Source organism: Aulonocara sp. 'chitande type north' Nkhata Bay, linkage group LG14, assembly GCF_057382095.1.
Source record: "Aulonocara sp. 'chitande type north' Nkhata Bay isolate Kocher_YH1m ecotype deep benthic linkage group LG14, A_spYH_male_GT1.1, whole genome shotgun sequence".
Taxonomy (NCBI): domain Eukaryota; kingdom Metazoa; phylum Chordata; class Actinopteri; order Cichliformes; family Cichlidae; genus Aulonocara; species Aulonocara sp. 'chitande type north' Nkhata Bay.
The window spans coordinates 15,916,909-15,940,765 of record NC_141357.1 but is presented as its reverse complement, the minus strand read 5'-3'; the positions used below and the strand labels follow the sequence as shown (position 1 = coordinate 15,940,765).

General features: G+C 39.8%; 3 protein-coding genes across 24 annotated transcripts; 2 read left to right on the top strand and 1 right to left on the bottom strand.

The window, feature by feature from the left end:
* Positions 1-82: 82 nt before the first annotated feature.
* get1 (guided entry of tail-anchored proteins factor 1) lies at positions 83-3,972 on the top strand. Its single transcript, XM_086261205.1, has 6 exons — positions 83-194; positions 374-555; positions 1,023-1,188; positions 2,469-2,536; positions 2,701-2,815; positions 3,533-3,972. Exons 2-6 carry the CDS (start codon positions 466-468, stop codon positions 3,604-3,606), a joined length of 513 nt encoding a protein of 170 aa, XP_086117331.1. The 5' UTR covers positions 83-194; positions 374-465; the 3' UTR covers positions 3,607-3,972.
* A 145-nt stretch (positions 3,973-4,117) lies between these two features.
* Positions 4,118-7,087, bottom strand: LOC147314328 (uncharacterized). Of its 2 annotated transcripts, none has more exons than XM_086261201.1 (9): positions 6,911-7,087; positions 6,736-6,812; positions 6,224-6,480; positions 5,796-6,038; positions 5,552-5,689; positions 5,220-5,289; positions 5,007-5,134; positions 4,785-4,896; positions 4,118-4,609 (listed from the first exon to the last, which is right to left on the bottom strand). In XM_086261201.1, the coding sequence occupies exons 2-9, from the start codon at positions 6,773-6,775 to the stop codon at positions 4,137-4,139; spliced, it is 1,461 nt and encodes a 486-aa protein (XP_086117327.1). In that variant the 5' UTR covers positions 6,776-6,812; positions 6,911-7,087; the 3' UTR covers positions 4,118-4,136. The 2 variants fall into 2 exon arrangements, with proteins under 2 accessions (XP_086117327.1, XP_086117326.1); XM_086261200.1 differs by having other exon boundaries at positions 6,577-6,812; positions 6,911-7,083.
* A 1,396-nt stretch (positions 7,088-8,483) lies between these two features.
* Positions 8,484-23,672, top strand: LOC147314327 (adapter SH3BGRL-like). Of its 21 annotated transcripts, none has more exons than XM_086261181.1 (12): positions 8,488-8,670; positions 10,674-10,859; positions 11,040-11,120; positions 13,227-13,301; positions 14,904-15,092; positions 15,653-15,682; positions 19,002-19,025; positions 19,448-19,474; positions 20,701-20,727; positions 21,785-21,823; positions 22,338-22,399; positions 23,241-23,672. In XM_086261181.1, exons 1-11 carry the CDS (start codon positions 8,626-8,628, stop codon positions 22,353-22,355), a joined length of 741 nt encoding a protein of 246 aa, XP_086117307.1. In that variant the 5' UTR covers positions 8,488-8,625; the 3' UTR covers positions 22,356-22,399; positions 23,241-23,672. The 21 variants fall into 21 exon arrangements, with proteins under 21 accessions (XP_086117306.1, XP_086117303.1, XP_086117302.1 ...); XM_086261179.1 differs by having other exon boundaries at positions 14,904-15,107; XM_086261184.1 differs by lacking the exon at positions 19,002-19,025.
* The last annotated feature ends 185 nt before the right edge of the window (positions 23,673-23,857 follow it).

Here is a 23,857-nt window from a genome sequence, read left to right as displayed (position 1 = left end):
CCACTGCTTCCTGTGATTGGCTTTGAGGATGAGGCAGCATATTTTTGAAACACAACATCTTCACCTGTGTGGGCAGGACAGTGTGCCAATCAGTCAATCCAGGCCTTATCTAACTTTATAACCGCTTATAACCTGCTCGCAGGGTGTATTAGTTGTGTGTGTACGTGTAGGGTTTGAATAATGCATGGCAAATGGTGAGTTTGAGATATAGTTTACATAAACAAAGAAGAATATAAAAATAAATAAATAGATCCTGCATTTCCCCCATTTTCCTATCCAGTCATTTATTATAGAGGACGCCATATATATGCACGTTACATTATTTTAGTGTTTAAAGAGAGTCGTAATTACTAACAGCATGTCCCGTCTTTAGTGGGATAATTATTAAAGTCAGTGCACCGAGCAGTCCAGTCGCTCAACAGCTGCAACAAGGAGGAGGCTGAGTGGAGGAGAAAGGAAACAAACATGGCGGCCGGTTATGCATGGCTCCTGGTGCTTGGCTCGGTTTTTCTCTGCAATCTTATGAAAATCCTTCTGCCGACCATATCTTCCTTCGTGAGTAGGAGTTATTGTTTGCATATATGGTTGTTGTTAAAGTTGTTTGAATGCCGGTATATTATTATCTGTGTCCTCGTCGGACACACGGTGGATTGTTGTTGACTAGCTTAGCCGTCTGTCAAGCTAACTTATAGCTGCTGTACCTCCTCAGTTATAGCAGAGCTACAACCAGAGGGTGGGGTTTCACCGAGAATCCAGTAGTTGCTGCATTTAACTGGGATTCCTTTTCCTCCTTTATCGCCAAATGTCCTGCTTTAATGTTAAGAAACTGTTTACAGCTTAGCTTTACGGCTAAAGATTGTTTGTAGCTCGAAAGGTTGCCTCATGGAAATCCTCATGGAAAGTGTTAAACTGACATTCGTAGGTGCTGATTAGACTGCCTAATAGGGACTACTACTGTAATTATAAAAAATTTCAATCAGGCCCAGGCTGCTCAGTGATAGTATTTTTCCCTCTTCTTCAAGCTCTCAAAGATGGTGCAGAAAGATGCTGAGCAGGAGAGTGAGATGAGGGCTGAAATCCAAGAGATGAAGAAGGAGCAGTCCTCCATTAGCATGATGGATGAGTTTGCTAGATATGCCAGACTGGAGCGCAAAATCAACAAGACAACAGACAAGCTGAAAACACATGGTGAGATTTAAAAGTGCCTACTGACATTCAGAGGATGGATGGTGTGACAGGAGCCTCAAAATGAAGTTTACTGCAACAGAGTGATGAGCTCTAAAAAGTTAAAACGAATTGCTTTTTCTTTATGGAACACAGCAGAAAATATGTAGTAGGTACTCTGAAAGGGCATATATTATGTCTTCCACAGATGTGAATGTCTATTAATGTAGATTTACATGTTATAAATTATCAGTCAGAAGACATATTTGGGGGATTTTAGAGGTAAGTAACTGTTTTTGGCCCCATAGCCTCAGGATTAGCATCCACTTCTGTCACACCAACCCTCTGCATGTGTTCCTTCACTGAATCCATCAGTCTTCTCTGTGGTCTTCCACTTTTCATCCTGCCTGGCAACTCCATATTAAACATCATTTCATCCAGCATATCCACTCAGCTTCCTCTGCACATGTCTAAAACCTTGTCTAAACCATGTTAGCTTGCCTCTAACCATATCTCCAGACTGCAGACCTGTCAATCTTGGTCACTCCCATCTTCAGTTCTGCCACCACCAGCTTGAGCTCCCGTCTTTTTGTCAGCACCACCGTCTCCAAACAATACATCATAGCAGATCTTACTCCCATCTTATGAACCTTCCCTTTCACTCTTGTTGCTATCCTTCTGTCACATATCACCCCTGACACTTGTCTCCATCCACTCCAACCTGCCTGCCCTCTTCTCTTCACCTCTCTTGTTCATTCTCTCTTGTTTTGGTTGGTTGACCCCAGACAATCTGGTAAAGAAACACTGTCTATTCTGTGTGATAACTTACTTAGCAATACAAAGGCTGCTAAAGACTGTTTCTTTGCTGACCTATTCCAAAACCTGCACATTGTCAATTTTAAATTATTGTACAATCAGCATTACACCCAGGCTCTTCTCTATTTTGATTTTATTCTGACCGCACTGTCTTGTGATTCTCAAAGTGTTGACTCTAGTCTTCACCTGATTCTTGAATAAAAAGTAATAGTGCTGTCTGTTTACATTTAAGCAAAGATTTACTTTGTGTAATGTTGGTATTAACAAAGACCATATAAAGAATGGACTAATACTTTCCCTGTTACCCTGTGACTGGTTAAAAAAAGGAATTTATCCTGGTTTCAGTTCCCTGGACATGGGATGGTCAAATAATAAAGTGAAACAAAATGACAGTTCCGTCTGATTTAAAGGAACTGGCAGTATCACTACAAAATAAAGAAAAATTAATATGTTGAGACTAACAGTTGCATATTTCTTGTCTATTGTAGTCAAATCAAGAACCGCTCAACAAGCCAAAATGAAGTGGGTTGTGAGCATTGTTTTTTACATACTGCAGGTAGGTGGAGGTTTCGAGTAGAAGCATGAATGTATTTTAATTTAGTTGTGAGTCTATAGCACTGGCCAAAACCTCCAGATAATCGTTTTTTGGTAGCTGAATCAGCTTATTTGCCGTTATTGACAGTATATGTCTGTTTTTGTTGTTTTGTTTTTTCTTGTCAGGCTGCGCTGATGATTTCATTGATATGGAAGTATTACTCTGATCCAGTGACTGTGGTACCAAGTAGATGGATTGCTCCCGTGGAGCGCCTCGTGGCTTTCCCAACAGGAGTGGCAGGTTTGTGTTAGATAGCATAGCCTGTAGTATACACTGAATGCACACAAGCTGCACGTCCTTGATGTGACTCTCCTGTTCTACCACATTCCAAAGCTGCACTATTGAGCTGAGATTTGGTGACCGTGGAGGCCATTTGAGTACAGCGAACTCACTGTCATGTTTAAAAAAAGTTTGAGATGATTTGTGACATGGCATTTTATTCTGTTGGAAACAGCCATTAAAAGATGGGTATAGTGTGCTTGATCCCTGAAATACTCAGACCAACACATCTGACACTAACCATGCCGCATTCAGAGACACTTAAATCAGCTTTCATTCCAATTCTGGTTCCCATTTTGAACTTTAGCATGTCATGTTTCACGTAGCTTCATGCCTAAATTCATGGAGTTGTTGCCATGTGATTAGCTGAATAGATAATTGTGTTGAGGAGCAGTTGAATAGGTATACCTAATCAAGTGGATGGTAAATCCATAACAGCTTCATTATTAATAAAACAAACAAACAAAATTACACATAGCTTATAGTTTAATAGAAATCATGATGATTTTATTATCCACTGATAATAAAACCTAATTCATTTCACTTCAGTGCAGGTATTCTGCAATATGTAGATTTTATACAATATGATGCATGTAGTGTATCAATATGTGCTGTTCTTTTCCGCCTGGAGTCAAGCTCCATCAATGAGCTGTTTGTTTTGTTGTTTTTCTTTTTCAGGTGGAGTAGGAATCACATGCTGGTTGGTGGTTTGCAACAAAGTAGTTACTCTGGCTCTGAATGCTGTCAGCTAGAGTGTTTCCTAATCCTGTGTTCAACAGTTTCCTTTGATGACGAACGCTGCAGTTTTTGTTTTGTCGTTTTCAGTCAGCTGTTCCTAGCAAAGAACGTTAAAATAATGCAGTGCATTTTGGTGATCTCGAATTGCAGCAGAAGTTTACTATAAAAAGTGTTATCATTGTTATCATTGTTTTATAATTATGTGGTTATTTGATTGTGTGTATATTGCTTTGAAACAGTGGTATGGAAATGTGGAAATTAATTTTTATTAAAAAGAAGAAAAAAAAAGATGTGTTTTGTTATTTTACCTTTACCTGGGAATGAGCCAACCAAAGCAAATTGGGCAGTAAAACATTACTGTAATGAAATAACGACTGAAATAAAGAGTCTGGAGTAGAAAAACATTAGTTTACAGGCTGTTAATACGTTTCAGAAAGTCATACTGTGTGTGTTATGATGCAGAAAGGAGTTTCTCTATGGTAGCTGCATAATAATCATATGATGAGCTAGCCTGCACTTTCCTTTCAATTGCACTTTATTCAGTCTAAGAGCTGTGTGCTCCACCTCCATCAGTTTTCTCATCTGGTAGATGAAGCTCAGGAATTCTACTGAGGATCTCCACCTCAGAGCTTTCCTGTGGGCTCAAGTCCTCAGTGCTGTATGCTGGTCTTCCACAGTGCAGGTTCTCTGTGGTCTGTTTGAAGGTGTAGCTGCTTCTGATTCTGGGGATTCTGCTTTCTTTTCTCTTCGGTGCTGCTCGATTCAGACACCTCTCTAAAGTAAAGGCCATTGTGCTTTCGTGCTGTGTTTGTCGCGTCTCTTCCTGCACCTGAGGGGCTTCTCCGTTATTTTCATTTTCTGGGCTCTCATCTGAACAGATGTCTGAAAACTGATGTTTTACTATGGATTCAGGTCCATTGAGCGCCCGTGTGGGTTCTGGTTCCTCCTTTTCTTTGATACAATCTTCTTCATTTAGAGGCTCTGGACTGTTGTCTGAACTCCTGATGTCACTGCAATCTGAAAGCAAATATTTCAATTTGAAAAATACTGAATAACCTGACAAAATGCCAAAACAACTTATGCCTCTGTTACTACGATTTCAACCGTTCTTTTTCCCCCCCTTTTACAGTGTTTGGTTTCTTGATTGTATATTGTTAGAGAATTGTCACTTTGTTAGGATTGAGTAACTTACTTGCAGATATCTTTGCATCGTCTTGGTGATTCTCTTTTAAAGACAAATGAGCAGGACCCTTTCTCTCTAGACGTTTTATAACTGAAAACTTCTGCGCTGGACCGTAACGACCCTGAAACAAGAGAAAGATTTTAAATTGGTTTGCTGATAAAATAATAAAAAAATGATAAAAGACAGGTATGTGAGAAGGTTGTTCTGTTTTTGAGTAACTGAACCATATACCCAGTTCACAGAGCTCTCCTGCTGCTCCAGTCTCTGAACATGCTCTGAATATTCATTCTCCAAAAGACTTGCAGGGCCAATGGGGAGCAGGCCTAATCCATCTGTTTGAACCATCTTGTTTTCCCTGCCTAAAAATCAAAACCACTCAGACAGCCAATCAAGCATGAGCAAGCTGCGATAAGGCAGATTTTTTTTGTTTTTTGTTTTTTTTACCTCTATTGCTCGACCCGTTCTGGAATCGGTGGGAGTAAATGTTACGTTTTCCCATTTCCCGCTCTCTGTACTGTATGAGTAAAAAACATACCGCACACCGATCATCAGTCAGCGCCTTTAAATTGTTTACATATTTTTTTATATATATATTTATTTATTGAAAAATGACAAGTGAGTTTAACTAGTAACACCCAAGCATAAGACCTTGTGTTTCTACAGTTGATCATTGGCTATTTTTCTAATCAAGACTTTTTCACTTTTTCTTCTCCCAGACTTATATGGCGACAGGGGGAGGTGCCTCAGAATGACCACACACATCTCTTTCAGCTTACCGCTAGTTCTCTGGTGAGCTGATATACTTGCTGTTGCAGGTGGATGGGTATTTTTCTCGCCTCTTTCATCTTTCTTTGCTCTGTGACTATTTGCCGCTTGAATGAAGCTTGGCACAACTCAAAATTCTTCTCCATGTCCTAGAATAGAGTGAAGAGACAATAAAGAAGCAAATGTTTAATGTAAAACATATTTTTTTAGGATGCTATATCGTCCACCATCATTCTACTCTCTGCTCCTTCGTACCAGTATCTTCTTGTCCTTCTCCTCCAGCTCAGCAGAGGCTTTGGCCAGCCTCAGGGTGAGCTCCTCCCGCTCCAGCAGGTTGTGATCCTGGCTGAGCAGCTGCAGGTGCTGGAGAGCTTCCCTTGTGTGCAACATTTTGTCTTCTGTGCTCCTCAGCTGCCTTGCTAGGTTGTCACGGCAGGTGCGGGTCTCACGGAGCAAATGCTGAAGAGCTCTGGCCTCGTTTTTGTGCTTGGTTTCAATCTGTGAACAGATATGGTCAATATTATGACAATAACAGAAACACTGATGTTATTTGTGAGAGGGACGTATACAGGCACTATAAAGAGAAAGATGAGGAAAAATAGCAGTATTTTGTACACATACAGTTAATTGATAACATGAATCTGAAAAGCAAGAGAGACTAGTGGCAGAAACCACAAACCCACCTGTGCAATACTGTTCTCTGAGTCTTGGAAGTGCTGCAGTGCCACCATGTGGCGATGTTGCACGTTCTTCAGGAGTTTGTTCTCCGCCCTGGACTCACACAGCTGCTGCTGCAGACTCCACACCTTGTTCTCAAGCTCCCTGATGCGCTTCAGGCTTGGCTTTGGAGTCTCCAGGGACCTGATTGGAGGCAAGCTAACCATATAGCAGTTTGTAGTAGGGTTTGTCTTTTGCATGCTGCCCCCATGAGCTTTATTACCTGAAGAGGAAGGACACCCCCAAACACTTTACTCATGGTAGAGGGAATTGTATATAAAATATTTAGATATTGAGATGTTTGAGATATGAAAACTACCAAATACAAGTCTTCTAGACCGCTTTGATCCTTGCCACTGAAATGATGGGATGGCATCTGCTTTGTCTTCACACACAGAGGTGTATTGTGGATCATCAGAGCTACTGTATGATCCGGAGGGACTGGACCATATAGAGGTGTCAGAGCTGCTGGTCATACCTTCATCCTGCTTCTCGTGGGCAACAGCCTTCTGCATCATCAGGCCCTGCTACCTCCCACTCACGAATCCTCTTTACCTGAGAGAAAAAGCACAGTTCAAAGCCAGACTGGCATGAATAAGAATTTACACGAGGTAAAATAAATAATGAAACAGCCATAACGGTAATAAACCAACCTAAGTTGCTTCTATGCGTGGCTATCTTCTCAAACTCTCTCTGTTTCAGGCTGTAATGTTTAGCAGGGTAAACTATAGTTTGTTTATATACGAACTCGTTCACTATTCGTTGCTGGGGCTTTTTATTTATTTATTATTTTTTGTAGATGTACGTCCACGGTTGCCATGGTACCCAGCCGGTAAAGAAACAAAATAAAAAGAAAACAATAAAGTGACGGTAACTAGAAAAAAAACTGAGCAAAAAACAAAATAAACAAAAAAGACCATTGTAGTCCTGCATGTAGAGGAGATTCTTTTAAAATAAATGTTCAATGTCCTTAATTTCTTATGAAAGGGAATGTAGACCACTCACGAAGAAGAAAAAAAACTGTTCAAGGACTCTAACAGGGTTATTGAGTATGAGACTTTGTTATTTGCCTACTCGAGCTGGCTCCATTCTTACAATGAAACTAAAGTTTAGAAAATGAAAACTTCATGTGGAAAAACTGAACAGAATGTAATTTAGAAAGGATTTCACACTGAAAGGTACAGGTTGGCGGATCGAGCCAAATATCGATGACATCAATACCGACGCTGGTAGTGGGTCACTAGCATGATAGGATCGATACTTTCTTTCTATCCTCTGAGTTCAGTATTGCACTGAACTGTCTTAAATTACTGCAGTTTTTTATGAAAAACTATACCTCAAACATTATAAAAAAATGTCTGACTGACTGTCAAGTCTATTTTATTTATAGCCTATAGCCCATCTGCAAAAACCCCACACATCTCCAAAAACCCCATGAAACACGGAATTGTTGGTTTATTGTGTTTACTAATATTTGTGTAAAATAACAATGATAGTGATCACAGTGTCATTAAAATGTGTTTAAGAATTTGCAATCTGATGATGATTATTCTCATAAATCAGCATATACTGATCTTGGTATCGACAATACTAGCCCTTTATTTACTTGGTATTGGATCGATACCAAAATTTGCAGTACCGCCTGTAATCTTTCAAACATCTCAAACATCTCTTACGAATCAGTTTTTGGTTATATTGGTTATATAGCCTTTAATGCAGGCAAAATTCTCACTGACATTAAAAATGTCTTTGTCAAGAGAGATCTGATAGAGGGAAGCAAAAATCGCAACAGATATAACATCACAGCTCCAATAAGATATTTTAATAATTTTTAGGATTAACATGTAGGTAAAGTAACACAGAGTCATAAAGATTACTTGCAAAAACACAATTTCTTTATTTTATGTATGATCCCTTTGTAAAAACCTTTTCACCACAATATCTTTACCAATATAAGCAAAGGTGTCACGCAAAGAAAACATACAGAAACATCGGAATACAGTTTTTGGCAGCCGATCACTTTTTGGCACAACACCGGGTTTGAAAACCTGTCAGCCTATAGTGCTGGTCAGTGCTATTTCTGTCCATATATGCACTCAGCAGGACGCTGGGAACCAGCTCCACTGCGCCCCCTCCCTCACCGACAGACAGCTGAAGTTGCCAATCAGTGTTTGTGAGTAGTGCTGCGCCCCTACGGGCCGACCCTCACTAATGGAGCCTGGAGACAAAAATAACCGTGTGTGTGTGTGAGTGAGTGAGTGATCGCTGTGCTATGTCTCCGTCCAGGGTGTGCTCTAATAATAGAGAAGGCTGCCTGCTCCTTTAAGAGACCGCTTGTTGCATAGTCGACAAAATAAATTGTAGCAAAATGGTCATTAAAGTTTTCCTCGCGTCTTCGTCGGGATCCACAGCGGTAAGCTTTTTACTCCAAAGGATTTATTTCTCTTAAAGTGAACTTTTGTGGTTGTAACCGGCCAGGACTGTCACTCATACAGTGACACGAGAGCGTTAAACCTCGAAATGAATGTGACTTGACTTTTATTAGGCATATCTAAACACTGCAGGCAAGTGCACGGTTTGATTTGTGCCTGAGTTTACGCCTGAGAGGCTCTGGTTCTTTGTTTAATTGTCTCGCAGGTCGATGTGATTTATATGCAGAGCTTTCTAGAACAGGGGCTCCCAAAGTTTTTTTTTTTTTTTTGCATGTTAAGGACCTCCACATGCAGACGCTTGACGTCGGTGTCTCCCCCAAAAAGAGATTTAACATGAAACTTTAAGTCAGACTCGCATTGAGGTAACGGTGTATATGTTAGGTGGGATGATAACAGCAGAGGGGAGGGTGAATTTATTTCTTACATCCACTTTTGGCCATGCTAAAGTGGTTGGGGCCCACTTAGCAGTGTTGTATCACAACACACACTACTTGGGGTTTATCCTTTGAGTGGACTTGTTTCATGCGGGTATGGTCATCTACCCGTATTAGCAGATGACACTCAATGACTGACCACAACAGTCCTCATTAACTCTTAGAAAATGCATCGTTGTTTATCCTCTTATTTGTCCCTTTTTCGACCCTGCTGTTTGTATTTTTTTTATTGATTTATTTTTTCATTTTTACACTTTTTAATCAGTTTTTTTTTTATCAGTTTAAATATGATCTGTCAGCAGATGTAGATACAAGTAAAAAGATCAAACATGAAGACATTCAACCTTCACCAGAGCCCAGAAACATGGATTATGGATTATTAACAGACCAAAACAGAAAACTATTAGTCATTCAACACCATATAACACAAGGATAATAGCATATGTTGGCATCTGAGAAGCTGGAAAAAGCAATCATGTTGTGTTTCTGCTTATTTAAGGGCTTAAAATAAAATAAGATCAGATAATATACACTCAAGAGTCGCTTTATGAGGCACACCTTGTTAGGTCATAAAGGGATGGACAGGGTCAGCAGCAATCAATACTCCAGTAGGCTGTGGTGTTTAAATGGTGCTCAGTTGGTACTAAGGGGGCTAATTGTACTGAGATCCACATCCGTTACACAACCACCAGCAACCTGAACTGTTGATAAAAGGCAGGATGGAAGCATTTTGTGTACACTAAATTCTGACCCTATTCGAACATTGCAGAAAAACTCAAGACTCACAGGACGAGGCGATGTTTTTAGTCTTCTGTTGTCCAGTTGATGAGCCTGTGTGAATCGTAGTCTCAATTTCTTGTCCTTAAATGACAGGAGTGGCACCTGGTGTGGTCTTCTGCTGCTGTAGTCCATTTGCTTCAAGGTTTGATGTACTGTGCATTCAAAGATGCTCTTCTGCATACAAGAGTTTTTTTTTCTTTTTTCTTTTAGTTAGCATTGCCTTGCTATCAGCTTGAAGCCTCTGGTAGACCTCTGGTATCAACGATGGATTTCTGCCCAGACAACTGCTGCTCACCTGCTTTCTCATTTTGAGACCATTGACTGCAAAGCCTGAGATAGTTGCGTGGGAAATGAAATTAAGCCACAGCGTAAAACACAACCTGTAACAACTTATATACTATGATAGATGAAGTAGAAAAGCTCAATAAATATTAATAAAAAATATACAAAATGAAAACAAGATAAGTAAAAAATACACAGAAGATAGGACACCTGTTACATAGACAATAATAATAAACCAAGTACGGTAAAAAAATAAAGTAAAACTCGTACTTCTTTTAAATTGTTGTCAATGGTTTCTGTGTTTACTTAGTAGGAGAGGATGGGAAGGGAGCACTATGTAGAGCATCAGATGTGAATCCATGCTGTCATTTAAATAATGTTAGTTGATATTCCAAACCCCAGAATGCTGCAGCTGCCATCCTGAGGTTAAATATTCCAGGCTTCTCCTCATATACAGTGCAATCAGGGAGGATTTCTCTGCCTCGCAGATCAAGAAGAAGCAGCAAGATGTGGTTGGCTTCTTGGAGGCTCTTAAAGTTGACTACACTCCACTGGACATCGCGTGCAATGAGGACAACCGCATGTGGATGAGGCAGAACGTCCCTGAGGACAAGAAGCCAGCCAACGGCATCCCCCTCCCCCCACAAATCTTCAACGAAGAGAGTTATTGTGGGGTGAGTATACATCGCATTCAGATACGCCAATGTTTTTAACTTGTGTCTACCTTCAGAATATTGAGAGAAAAGCATAGGAAATGCACTTTAATGTCTGTAATGGAACAACTGTAGCAACAAAGTTAAAATTGGAGGGAAAGTAAATTATTGTATTGATTTAGATCTCTAAATCTTGTGCAGGACTACGACACATTCTTTGATGCCAAAGAGGACAATTTAGTGTACACCTTCCTGGGGTTGCCCCCTCCTCCTGGGTCAAAGGTCAGTATTATTTTCTACTGTATGTTGTGGAAAACGTATGCAAAAGCCACATTTCTTCTCTAATATCTCTAATCTTTTACTTCAGTACTGATACAACAGAGTTAGTCCAACAATTCAGCTTGGACTAATTCTGCTTTGACTTTCTTCAATACACAATATTCTTTTATCGATTGTATATGAATTGCAACATTATGATACATTATGTTTTAGTTTTCCAGGTAAGACTTGAGAGTTTAAGGTGATTAATTTGAATCAAAAGAATGTCAGAAGAATAAATGCTCTTCTTTATTGTTATTGAAAGGTTTGTAATCAGATGAAATCAATGTATCCAGCTATCATTTTGGACACAAACAGGTTTAACTCCCTTCTTATAATGAGGGGGTTCCTATCATTTATGGCTCATAAAACAATAAAAAGTCTGAAAATACCATGATGAATTTTCAAAACTTCATGTGTACAACAAAATTCCCAATTAAATAAGAACATCTGTGCTGTCATAACGTACAAGTAAAAACAAAGATGCAACAAATAGTCTCTCTTCCTTTATTCATATATTAAATAATTTAGTCCACGTTTATGCTCATCACAGGAAAATTCTTTCAGAACTTAGGTTGTGTGTACCTAGTTTAGGCTGCACTTTAGTCCATAAGTATTTGAACTATTACACGTTTTGTAGTTTTAACTCTTTGCACCAATGCAGTGGGATTTAGATCAGCCAAAATGTGATTGAAGTGCAGACTATTGGCTTTAATTCAGGAAGTTTAACATCAGTTAAGTGTTAACTGTTTATGAAAAACAGCCCTTTTTGTACAAAGTAATCACTTTTCTGATCTTCAAAAGTAATCGGACAACTAGTATAGTTTTAAATATAAGGATTGTTTATTGTTTTTTTTTTTGTTTTTTTTAATGACCTCCTGAAGTGTAGAACCTATGGTTATCACCAAATGTGGTGTTTCCTTGTTTAAGATGCTCTGCCAGCTTTTTACTGCAGCCACCTTCACTTGTTGCTTCTTCTGCATTTGATTTTGTATTTAATAACTACGAAGCTGCTCTGTTGGGTTGAGCTCAGATGCCTGACTTGGCCATTGTGAGTATCATGTTTCTTTGCCTTGAGGGACTCATGGGTTTCTTTTGCAGCACGCTTTGGGTTGATATACATTTGCATTGTGAAGCTGTTTGATCAGTTTTGCAGCATTTGGCTAAATCTGAGCAGAGGGTGCAGATCTGTACACTTCACAGTTCATCCTGCTGCTTTTGTCAGTCACATAATCATAAACACTAGTGACCCAGATGTACTGGCAGCCATACATGCCCATGTTATAACATCTACAGTATTTCTCTCCTTCTACTTACTTTTTTCTTCCAATTATTCTTTTGCATCTTAGTTTCTGTTTCTGTCCAAAGAATTTTTTCAGAGCTGTTCAGGCTCCTTTAGATGTTTTCTGTCTCTAACCTGACTTTCTTGCTCTTGAGTGTAACCGGAGGTTTGCAACTTGTTGTAAACTTTCTGTATTTACATTTAATAAGGGTCTTGACTGTAGGTCTTGACAATGAGATGCCTACCTTGTGACGAGTGTTCTCGATGTTGTAAAGTTGTATTCATCCATTTTAACTGTCTGTGATGTCCCTGGCATTTTGGTGTTAAGCAAGCAGGTGATTTGTGAAAATGAATCAGTTAATTACCTTTGAGACTCTGAAAATGGGGAAGTGTGTATAAAAATGGCTGTAATTGCTAAATTGCTTTAGTTAAACCACTGAAACGGAAGTTTAGCACTTCAATCCTATCTTAATTGTTTGGTTTAAAATCCGCTGTGGAGGTAATTATGGCCCTAACTGTATTTATCCAAAGTTCCAGTCTTCATATATCTGCTTTTGACTGATGTGAGATTCGAACACATTTTTCAAAATTCAATTAATTTAAAACTGAAATTTGTTTTTTCTTTAACAATTAAATGTGTTGAAATTAGATGCAGTGGAACTTGTTTTGTAGGTAACCAGATCTGAGTGACTAAAAGAAACAAAAACATGCCGTGGACATTTTGGCAAGTTATCCGGACACTAAATGTCAACGCGATTGTGTTAAACCTGGTAATTTCCTTGGTACAGGAAGCAGAGCAAGCTGACAAGGATAACATTGTGGAGAATGGCACCCATGCTGAGGAAAACCTTGACGACACAATAGTAATGCCTTCATTTAGTCTGTGTTTAGTTTCTTTTCACCGTGTCTCATCTTAAATTTTCAGCGTCACTTAACAACTTTCCTTCTGTCCATAACTGGTGACTTAAAGAGATTCCTAATTTCTTCATGGCTGCCCTGTCTCATCTACCACATCGACTTATTCTGGTGTTGCATGAGTGAGAAATGTGAGCTCATAATAACACACTATTCTGATTTGTCATCATAACACTGTGACACTGCATTGCTGTGTTCAGACTGCCAAAGGGCTGTGAAGCAACCAAACTGTGGTATTATTGTGTGTAAATCGTAAAATTTGATGTTTTATTTTTATCAAAAGCATTTTTTTCTAATAGATATATTTAATAACATATTTATTTCTGACAAGATTATTACCACGAGAAAATTCCTGCTAGTTCTCAGTTCACTAGAGCTTACCTACCGTAGCCCAGATTTCCCTTTCTAATTTCCCAAATTTTAGCCCCAAGAGTAACGATTTTCTGCAGCACTGATCTCTTGTCCTATTTGCAACAATATTGCATTTTACTGTTACATTTCATGTTCTTTATCATTTTTATCACAATTTTATAATTTTAGTCTCTGAAGTAGGCAATGCTTCAGAAGAGTCATATGGCAGAGAAAACGTGACTTAGTAGTCAACAATTTGCTAATAATATATTTAGGATTTCCAGTTACAGTATATATTCTCAATATGAGATCAATAAATTTTCATCAGTCTCTTCACATAAGAGACAAAGCCAAAAACCTGTATTGTAAATGATGACTGCGTTTAACTGTGACAGTCCAGGAACACTTTTCACATCGGCCTGCTTCAGAAAGACAGCGCCAAACTACTTTAGACCAAACCTGTATTTCTGGTTAATTGAACTAACAATGTGAATAAGATTTTTTTAGATTTAGCCTTGTAGAAGAATAGTTTGACATTTGGATAAAGATACTTATTGGCTATTTGAAAGAGGTATAACACAATATGTTAAAAAAACCCATATTGTACCTCTCTTATAACTGAAAATTTAATGTGAAATTATGCTAGTATTAGCTTAGCAGACATGGTAAAAACAGGTAATCTAGCAAATGAGTGCTTCACAATTAACACGTTACATTTGGTGTGTTTAATCTGGCGCAGTAAACTTTTTAAACTAATGAATGTTGGACAAATACTGTTACCTGTTTTTCTTTGTTTGTTTCTTCCTTTTACAGGTTTCGTGTTAGGCTAAGTTAAGCTAATTTGCCGTTAGCTGTAACTTAATATTTTTTTTACAGAAAAGAGAAAAATATCTATATTCTCATTTTAAAATGTCAGTATTAATTTTTAGCATATCCAACTTTGGATTTGTTTTCTAACAACCTACACCTTGACTTTTTAGCTTTCCCTTCCTATTTTTATTTATTTATTTATTTTTTTAACTGGATGACAACCTACCAGGATAACATCATTGTTTTGAGTTCATAAACCTTTCCATCTGATGAGCCAACCATTGTAATACTGCTAAAGCAGTGCCTGAAGTAGTATATCAGATTTTTTTTTTTATTTCTTTGTGTATTTCTTCTTTCACACACTATTGTTTACACCTTACAATAACAAGGTTCCAGTGGAGGATCGTAATGGGGATTCAAATAAAGAGGTGAAGCAGGCCACTGATGAGAATGAAGAAGGTGAGGGTGATGAGGAGGAACAGGAGGGGGCAGCAAAGGAAGAGACTGCAGAATCGGTAGGAGACGAAGCCCCCACAGTGAAGGAGGAGGAGGAAGCAGCAGTGGAAGAAACAGACGAGGTCACAGAAGACACTGTAATTGCGCCTTAACTAGACCCTAATCTCCCTTCGTTTTTCCTCTGCCTCCATCCTTGGAATGCCAATTTCTTCCACTCAGAATCCTTGTTTTCCCTTTAATCTCCTCCTTTACTCCACATTTAAGGTTTCCCTCATTTTCAAGTTCCTGTCAACCTTGTATCTGCATCTTCTCCTCAAGTCTCCTTCCCTGGACTCAGTAATTTACTAATTCACCTCGCCGAGATCCCTAATCATCATTCTTACACGTCTCATCATTGCCAGTGGATGTTTAATTTATTTATTATTGCCTTTCTGTCAATTCCATTAGGTGTCTTATGTTTGGTTTTTGAGTTGATGACACAATTCACTTACTGTTAACTATCCTGGTCAAGGTGTGTTAGTATAGGGTCCCCAGAAACTCCTCACTCTGTCGTGTGTGTGTGTGTGTGTGTGTGTGTGTGTGTGTGTGTGTGTGTGTGTGTGTGTGTGTGTGTGTGTGTGTGTGTGTGTGTGTGTGTGTGTGGTCTCTGATGTCTCTAATGCTATCTTATCTCCACTGTCAGGAGGGCCAAGCAGAAGAGGAAGAAGAGCAGGTGAGATTATCTAAAAAAATTCACGTAACACTTATTTCACTATTTAATAGGGAACAGTGCTTTATTGATGTTTTATAGACACAATACACAGAAACAGCAGCAGTTACTATCCCAGCATTTTTAATAACTATGTGCATTCAATAAATGACATGTGTTCTTCATCTTTTTTATTTGAGAGGGAAAATAATTTATTAACATACTGTGCAACGCATGCAGAATAATTTAAGCGGGTGCTTATTAATTCTTTCTTTTCTTAGCAGTCATTGCTGGTTTAGACCAGTCTTCACCTTTACCCAAACACGTGTACTTGCCAGTCATTCAGACTTTCGGACACTGACATGAGCTAAACTTATAAAAGATTTCTAAAAAGTTTTGGGTCACTTAAATTTTTTTAATTTTTTTAATTATTTTTTTTTTTTTACATTATTTTGGATGTAAAATTTTGTGAAAGGAGTCTGCTAGAAGGCAGTGAATCTCACTTCTGTCCAATGGCAGCCATAGCCAGGTGAGTTGTTGAGGATAGATTGAACTTTTCTATCAGTAAGCACTGCTGTTTCTGCTACTGTTAGCTGCTGTTAGCCCCTGTTAGCCAGTGTTAGTGAAACTTTCTTTGAAATTGACCTAACATTATTGGGCTTGGACACTAAGTTTATGAGAATACATAAAATTGTTGGAAAATTGAATTACACACTTATTAATGCATAGTTACAACATTCTAGGTTTTTTGAGCATCAAATAACTTCCAAAAATGAATTATTATACCTCCAAAGGAACAATTTAAATTTGGCTAGTCGAGTGTGTGAAGCATTAGTCTGCGTGAGTCAGTTGCAGTCTCATAACGGCCCCAAAAGAGCCCTTTTCTAAAACTTAAGTCTTCTTGTTCTAAAAAACCAGGACTATTCCATCCAAGGAAATGGACCCCCCCCCCCCAAATTTAAGATCCTTAAGACTTCATAGCAGAGAGTTTACTCTGTTCTGGGAAGATTTCGGTATATCTCTTTGGAGAAGATGCAGTAAGCTGCTATTCTGTGATAACAGAGTGACCAGTCCCTGAGTTGCTGTGGGAAGTGACTTAGTTTACTGTAGGAAGCGTGGGGGGAAGGTTTCCATATTACTTTAACAAACTGCTCTGCAAAGGTGTGTTTAATGACACCAGAGTTGGAAGGATGAACTTCTCATTGTGGCTAACCTTGATTTCTTCACTGTATTTTCTATTCATTTAAAGTTTAAGGCGAGTCTTTGAAAAATGTGAATTTTTCTGTGTGACCCCACACTTTTGAATAGCAGTGAAAACATGCTGTACCACCTCCCTCACTCTGTGCTTGTCAAGGCCAGTGAGAATTTTTCTCTCTCTTTGTCTCCCATCACTTTCACTGTTTACAAAAATCTGAGTGCTTAAGGAACCTCTGCTATTTAAAATATGTCTTTTAATCTTGTGCAGTGTAAACACTTATAATACGGGGTTTTAAAGCAGTTCTAACTGAGATAGGCTGAATGCAAGTATAGCTCAGTAGGTAGAGTGGTGGCCCCATGATCGGAAGGTCGGGGGTTCGACTCCACTGAACGGCTACCCTGAGGTACCCCTGAGTAGGGATGGGTACCGGTATCTGGTGCCATTACGGCACCGGTTCTGACATAAACGGTAGTAACCAGACCGAAAGGAAGCGCACATTTCGGTGCTTTATTTCGGTGCTTTTTTTCCTGAGATGTCATACACTTTGGATTCCAGCCAATCATTTTACCTTTGTGAGCGTAGTAGGCGGGCCCAGGTACGTACGTTCTTTTAGAGCAGAGCTACAGATTAAAAATGCCCAAAGCGAAGCGGTCAAAGTCTGGCTGTACTTCACAGCAAAATATGCAAACTCAGCAGCCTGCAACAAGTGCTTTAAGGTGATACTGTGCAAAGGAGGTAACATCTCAAAACTGATGAAACACCTGGCGACGTATAGGGTTTTTTAAAAGCCGAGAAATGCGCCGTATTTGATAGCTTGCTGTGAGACCTCACATTGAGCACATCTACTGTGGGTGTGATGCCTGTTATCGGACCCGGAGTTAGCAACATCTGCAAAAAACCCGAAGAGTAGAGTCCTGGCCCCTAGCCCTGCCAGTGTAGCAGGATGATGACGGATGATGATGATGGCAGCAGCAGCCATTCTTCTCTGCGTGAGTAGCTTAATGTTGTTCGTGTGTAATTTACGTTGAGTAGGCTAACCACATTATTACATGAAGGCATGTAAGGTGAACTAGCAAACACCGTCGTAGTTACATGAGGCTGTCTTCTTGTTTAATGGCAGATACTCCCTTCACCCTGGCCAAAAAGGCTAAAATGAGGCTAAAAGAAAAAGTGGAAAACAGCCAAACATGAGAGGTTTTTGGACAAAGTTTGTATTTTTTCCATTGTTTAAGCACTGCTTCCAGCCAAGAGTGATGCCATAAATCCCCTATAGCTGCAGAAAAGGCACACATTGTTATCTTTTTACAAAAAAAAACAGCTGAACATGAGTGTTTTGGACCAATTATGTGTTCTCTATTCTTTAAGCACCGGTTTAAGCACTGGCACAGTTTCAAAAGTACCGGTTTGGTACTGGTATCGGATAAAACCTAAACGATACCCATCCCTACCCCTGAGCAAGGTACCGTCCCTTCACACTGCTCCCCGGGCGCTGCATTGGTGGCTGCCCACTGCTTCACTGGGTGAATGGGTTAAATGCAGAGGAACTATTTCCCTATGGGGACTAACACATACACATTAAAAAAAGCTGCCTAATTGACTCACGCGTTAAACACCAAATGACTGATCTCATTTAGCATTTCAGAGTTGATATGTTGTTGTTTTTTTTTTGTTTTTTTTGAGTTCATGTTCCAGCCCATCCCTCACCTGACTCATTTCACACAGGCTAGGTCAGGGGGGTCAAACTCAATTTACATTGTGGCCAACATACAGCCCACATACAGTTTAACGACGCATTTAATCCCCTTTAATATAAATTAATTTCAGTATTTCTCAGTTTTTATGCACAATAAAGAAATGCTGCTGTAGTAAATGCAAGAATGCTAAAAGGTCTTTATCTGTAGGAAAAGCAGCAAAACTTAGTAAAATACAGTTTAAAATCCAATATTTATGCCTTAATTCACATTTCCCCCAATGAGCTTGATTGAGGTCTTTGCGGGGCTGATTCTGGTCCCCGGGCCTTGTGTTTGACACCCCTGGTCTAGATGCATCAATATCAGAGCTGTGTCTGCTGGTTCCTCGTGTACACAAACACACACACGCTGTATGACATTTGACTCCTTTGCCCTCTTGGTTTGCTCCCTCCAGGAGGAAGAGGATTTGCAGTCAGAGGTAACTGTGCTTCTCTGTTCGTCTCTTTCTGTGCGGTTCCTCCATACAGTCATCAGCAGTGTGGGTTTGATGGTGCAGATATCAGGGAAGGTCGTCCAGATGGGTTTGGGAGGGTCTTGGTCTGCCTTTTAAATTGCCAACTTTGAAGACTTCACCTGTCTACCCCTCTCTCTGCTCTCTCTTTATTACGATCTCCTCAAGTTTTTTTTTTTTTTTTTTTTTTTGACCTTTCCTGTCTTTCTGCTAACATCCCGTTCCTCATTTCTTCCCAGTTTTCTAGCTGCTTCCTGACAACTTCGACTGTTCCCATAGTTTCATTTGAAATCATAAGACATTTCCATACCACATGCCTGTTGTGCTCTTTTGCTCCCCACACAGCCGGCTGACCTGCTGCCTGTTACTTTTTCTTTTTTTTTTTTTAGGAGGAAGAAGAGCTACGACAGCTTGAGGTAGATTCATGTTTTATTTTAAACTGCTTCTAGCCTTCCTGAGTTTGTCTTGTTTTTTTCTTTTTGTTGTTTTTGTTTAGTGACTCATTACTTTGTCAGATTATTAATCTCTTTCACACCTCAAGCATTCCTTCAATGATTAGTATTTCACTATTTGTTAGCATATTTTGTCTTTTGCCAGAAACAATGAATTGGTCGCCTCGTGTCTGTGATAACAAAGGGTCAGAGTAAAATGCTAAAAGACCAAAAAAACAACACAAGTCAAAGTCAAAGACGTATCATCCAGAGTGATGATTAATACAGCACCTCAAGTAATTCTCATAAAGAAATGACCAATATAGGGCTCATTAAAAAAGACAATCATGGTAACAATGTAATAATCCATTTTCCTCAGTTATGTCATTATGTTGAAAGAGTGTTTTATGGGCCTTTTTTTGCCCTGGATTTTGCCTGTCAGGACACATCCCCAAAACTTTTCAACTTCATGTGACCCAACTTTCAAAAAGCAAACTCACACACTTGCTCTTGCACTGTTTTTCAGTCTGCACCCTGTGGACAGGGTTTGAAGTCTGGTGAGTCAGCCCAGCCGGTTTTTCACCCAGCGTTGCTCATCTCAAGGGTAGCTCCTCTAAAGAGTCCACACTTTAACCATTCCCTAAATCAGACTCTGCCCCCTGCAACACACCAACACAATGAATAATCAGTTGGTTCAAAAAGTTGTTTTAAAAAAAAAAAAAAAAAAAAAAAAGTCTGGTTCTAAGTGCTGTGTGAAAAGGGCTCTGCTTCTCAGAGACATTCCAGCCTCTGCTTGAGTTTACGCTGCTTATGCTTCAGTGCTTCGCCCTGCCGTTTTTCTGCTCTTCCTTCCCATCTGTTTTGTCCTTGTCCAACCTCTCTTGCAGGAGCAAGACGAACAAGGCAGTGCTGTAGTTTCTGGTGGTTCTACTTTTTTTTAATTTTTTTTTTTATTTTTTATTAATTAATTAATTTTTTTAAAGCTTGACAGACTTGCCCTTCTCTCCCTTTCTCCTTCTTTCTTTTGGTGTGCTGCATGGACTTTTAGGTCCACTTTCCATGGACATGCCTGCTGGTTTGCAGCATGATAAACCTGATCATATTTGACCTAAACCTTAAAGGTGGATTTCATGTAGTAACAGATATGCGAGTCACATATGGACCATAATGTTGGTTTCTTTTTCAAAACTGCCTGTTTTCGTGTTCCACAGGAGGAAGAAGAGGCTGAAGTGCAAGAGGTATATCTGGATTATAGAATCTTTGTATAAGTTTTGCACGGTGTGAATCACACAGAGACTGGGATTTTTCTTTTCATGCATGATCCGATTGCAGAGAAAGACTGTGTGCACATGTTCAGGCGAACTCTCTCTCCTCAAGATCGTACTTGTCATTGGTTCAGTGAATATTGTGTGCAGTATAACTCATATGGCCTCAAACAAGCCAGGACAAAGATGAGGTTGTTCAGAGTTGGAGCAAACTTTTATGAAACTTTCACAGAGAAACATTCTGCAAGTCTGCCAAGACGTTTTCCCTTTTTTTAGTTTTGATACCTAAAAAAAACGCTTGAACGTTCCGTTGTCTTCTTTTAAAACTTGGCCTGCACGCACGTGAGGATAACTCGGACATGTTTGGTTTTGTTGTACTGGGAGATGGGGCGCACTGACTTGACAGGATGACATTTTTTTTTCTTTTTAAAGAAGCCATGGCTTTTGTTCCTTTTTTGCCAAGAGCAATCTGAAGAAAGTGGACGTGAAGTGGATGTGACAAGTTTCAAAGAAGATGGAGGAGACGGAGCACATCTTGTTCTCATGCAATACTCAGAAAAAGAAAAAACATTTCACGTTAGACGACACACTGCGTTGTTTCCAGGCTTACTGCTCTCTTAGTTTGGGTCACCTGTTGGAATAAAGTGGTTGTAGGATCGAATAATAGATAACCTCAGTGAGCGTGTTGTTTACTTCAAGACTAACCAGGAACAGCATTCGCGGCTTGAGTGGTAACACTTAAAACACGTGACACGCAGTTTAACCTCATGTTACACGGTGCGCCTGCTTAAGCACCACTCTTGTCTCACTTAGGTCATCTCATTAAAAACAGAACTCCATAACTAGTTTCCTCAGTTTTTTTTCCGACCCTGCTGTCATCACCACTGCCCACGCTTGACATCTTCTCCATTTTTAACCCATCCTTAACACAGCCACTAACATGGGAAGTCGTCTCACCTTCTCCCTATTTAAGCCATGACTTCACATAGCCCCTCCCTCTTCTTTTTTTATTTTTTAATTTTTTTCAAAGGAGGAGGAAGAGGAAGAAGAAGAGTTGGAAGAAACACAGGTAGTATTACAGCAGTTTGTCACATGTGGTCTTCTGCCTGTGCTTGCCATGCCTGGTCCAGTGTTGTAAAGAGGGAAGATCTTTGTGTGCGACACAAACACACATCACACATCTTGGTAGCTCACTCATAGTAAAGACTGTGGGTTTGTTTGTTTTTTTTGTTTTTTAAATTGCAATTCAAATAGTTTTGTTTTATTTATGCAACAAACTAAGAAACAACTGCAGTCTTTCCACTTTGAATCCCACAAATCCTTCTCCGGTTGATGAGACGCATCCAGGTAAAAGGTTTAACAACGAGAGAGTCTCAGCTATCATTGGGATCGCTTTTTTTTTTTTTTTTTTTTTTTTTTTTTTTCTCCCCACAAATTAAAGCTTGCACCGTTAGAAACATTAGAATAGAATACACAAAGGCACTTTAAACAGATTTTAATCCGACCTTCTACCACTGCCACGTGTCTCTGCTTTCTGTGTGTGTGTGTGTTGGTTATCAATACATGATTTTGTCTTCTAACAGGAGGAAGAGGCGGAGTAGTTGAAGCTAAGCGATGCTGATGATGTCGATTTACTGCTCCCCAGGTAAAACCCTCTGCTTTTTTCTGCTTTACCACTGGAGGGCAGTGCGATGTTATGTGGCTCGGTAGAATGGCTAGAAACTTCTGTGTGTTGCTTTTCTCTTTGGCATTTATGTAACCAGATTAATTAAAAAGATAAACTTGCATTCAGTACAGATTTTTTTTCCTTCTTTTTTTGTGCTTCTTTGACCCTGTTAACAAAGCTCTGTGCAAAATACAATTACGCAACCTGTATTGTATGCATGATGCAGTGGCATGCATTAATATCTAAAACAGGCAAGTTTTTCATTAAAGCACTAAGATCCTGCTTACTTCACCTTGGTGTTTGGAAGGAGTTATCTTTTTAACCTGCACTTGCTGCAGCGTGTTTGCAGAGGACTGCCACTGTTGACTCATCTGCAAACAGCTTCAGTGGGTACACAGCATGCCTGGGGATCACCTAGATCCACCACCAAAGCATCTCACTATCCCCTGTTTTTCCCTCGGAGTCAGTGGGACTAATGAAGATATTTGTGGTGATTAAAAATTCTAATCTTCTTTTAGCTCTTTTGTGTGTTTAAGGCCTCTATGTCCCACTGAAGGAATAGCTTTAGAGCTGGCCCTGAAAGAGTGGCAGTGCCCACTCTCCTTCCTCCCCTCCCTCCTCTCTAAGCTGTGCACCAGCCCCTGCGAGCCCCTGTCACGCCTCGTTTGTGAAAGCTGTTAAGTGAGCTTCAGAAGTGCCTCAGGAGGTGCCGGCACGCTGGGTGGCACAGGCGTGGCGATGGTGGTGTCTTCCTCAGCCACCACGGACAACTCAGTAATGTGTGACCTATTTCTAGTCATCTGTTTTTCTTGTGTCGCAGCCCGAAGGAGCCTCCCGTTCCATCTCTTCCTGACCCTTGACACTTGGCCCGCCCCCCTCAGCCCCATCAGAAAGCCCCTCTACGTCTCCGCAAAGCAGCACATGACCCTACTGGAAACCACTGGTCATGTGCTTGAAGGCTCCATCCCAGCTGAAAACGCCTAACCCACATTTGCCTTACACCCTTCCCTGTTGACTGCAATGTTGACTTAATTTTTATATTTTGCATGTACAGACATACTGTAATGAAAAACGAGCAGAGTAGCCTAGCGGTGTTGGTTTGGTTGTTTGCCATGAGCAGCTTTTTGTAAAATGCACAGTGGTTTTGTTAAACTCAGACCCTTTTCCCATGTTGTACTTGTAGAAGTTCTAGTTTTCTAACACAAAAGGCCGACGACCTATGAAGGAAAAAAAAAAAAGAAGAAGAAGGAAATCCTGGCATATCCTAGCTTGTGACTCCTGGCTTGTAGATTCAAAGTGTCATAAGTCACTCTCTTTCATAACAGTTCTGTTCTTGTGCTCCTAACTTCATGCCTTATCTAACGGCGAGTGTGTAAATTCAAACTGCGACTTCTAATGGCAGCGAGAAAGGAAATAGACACATGCTGCAAGACTGCA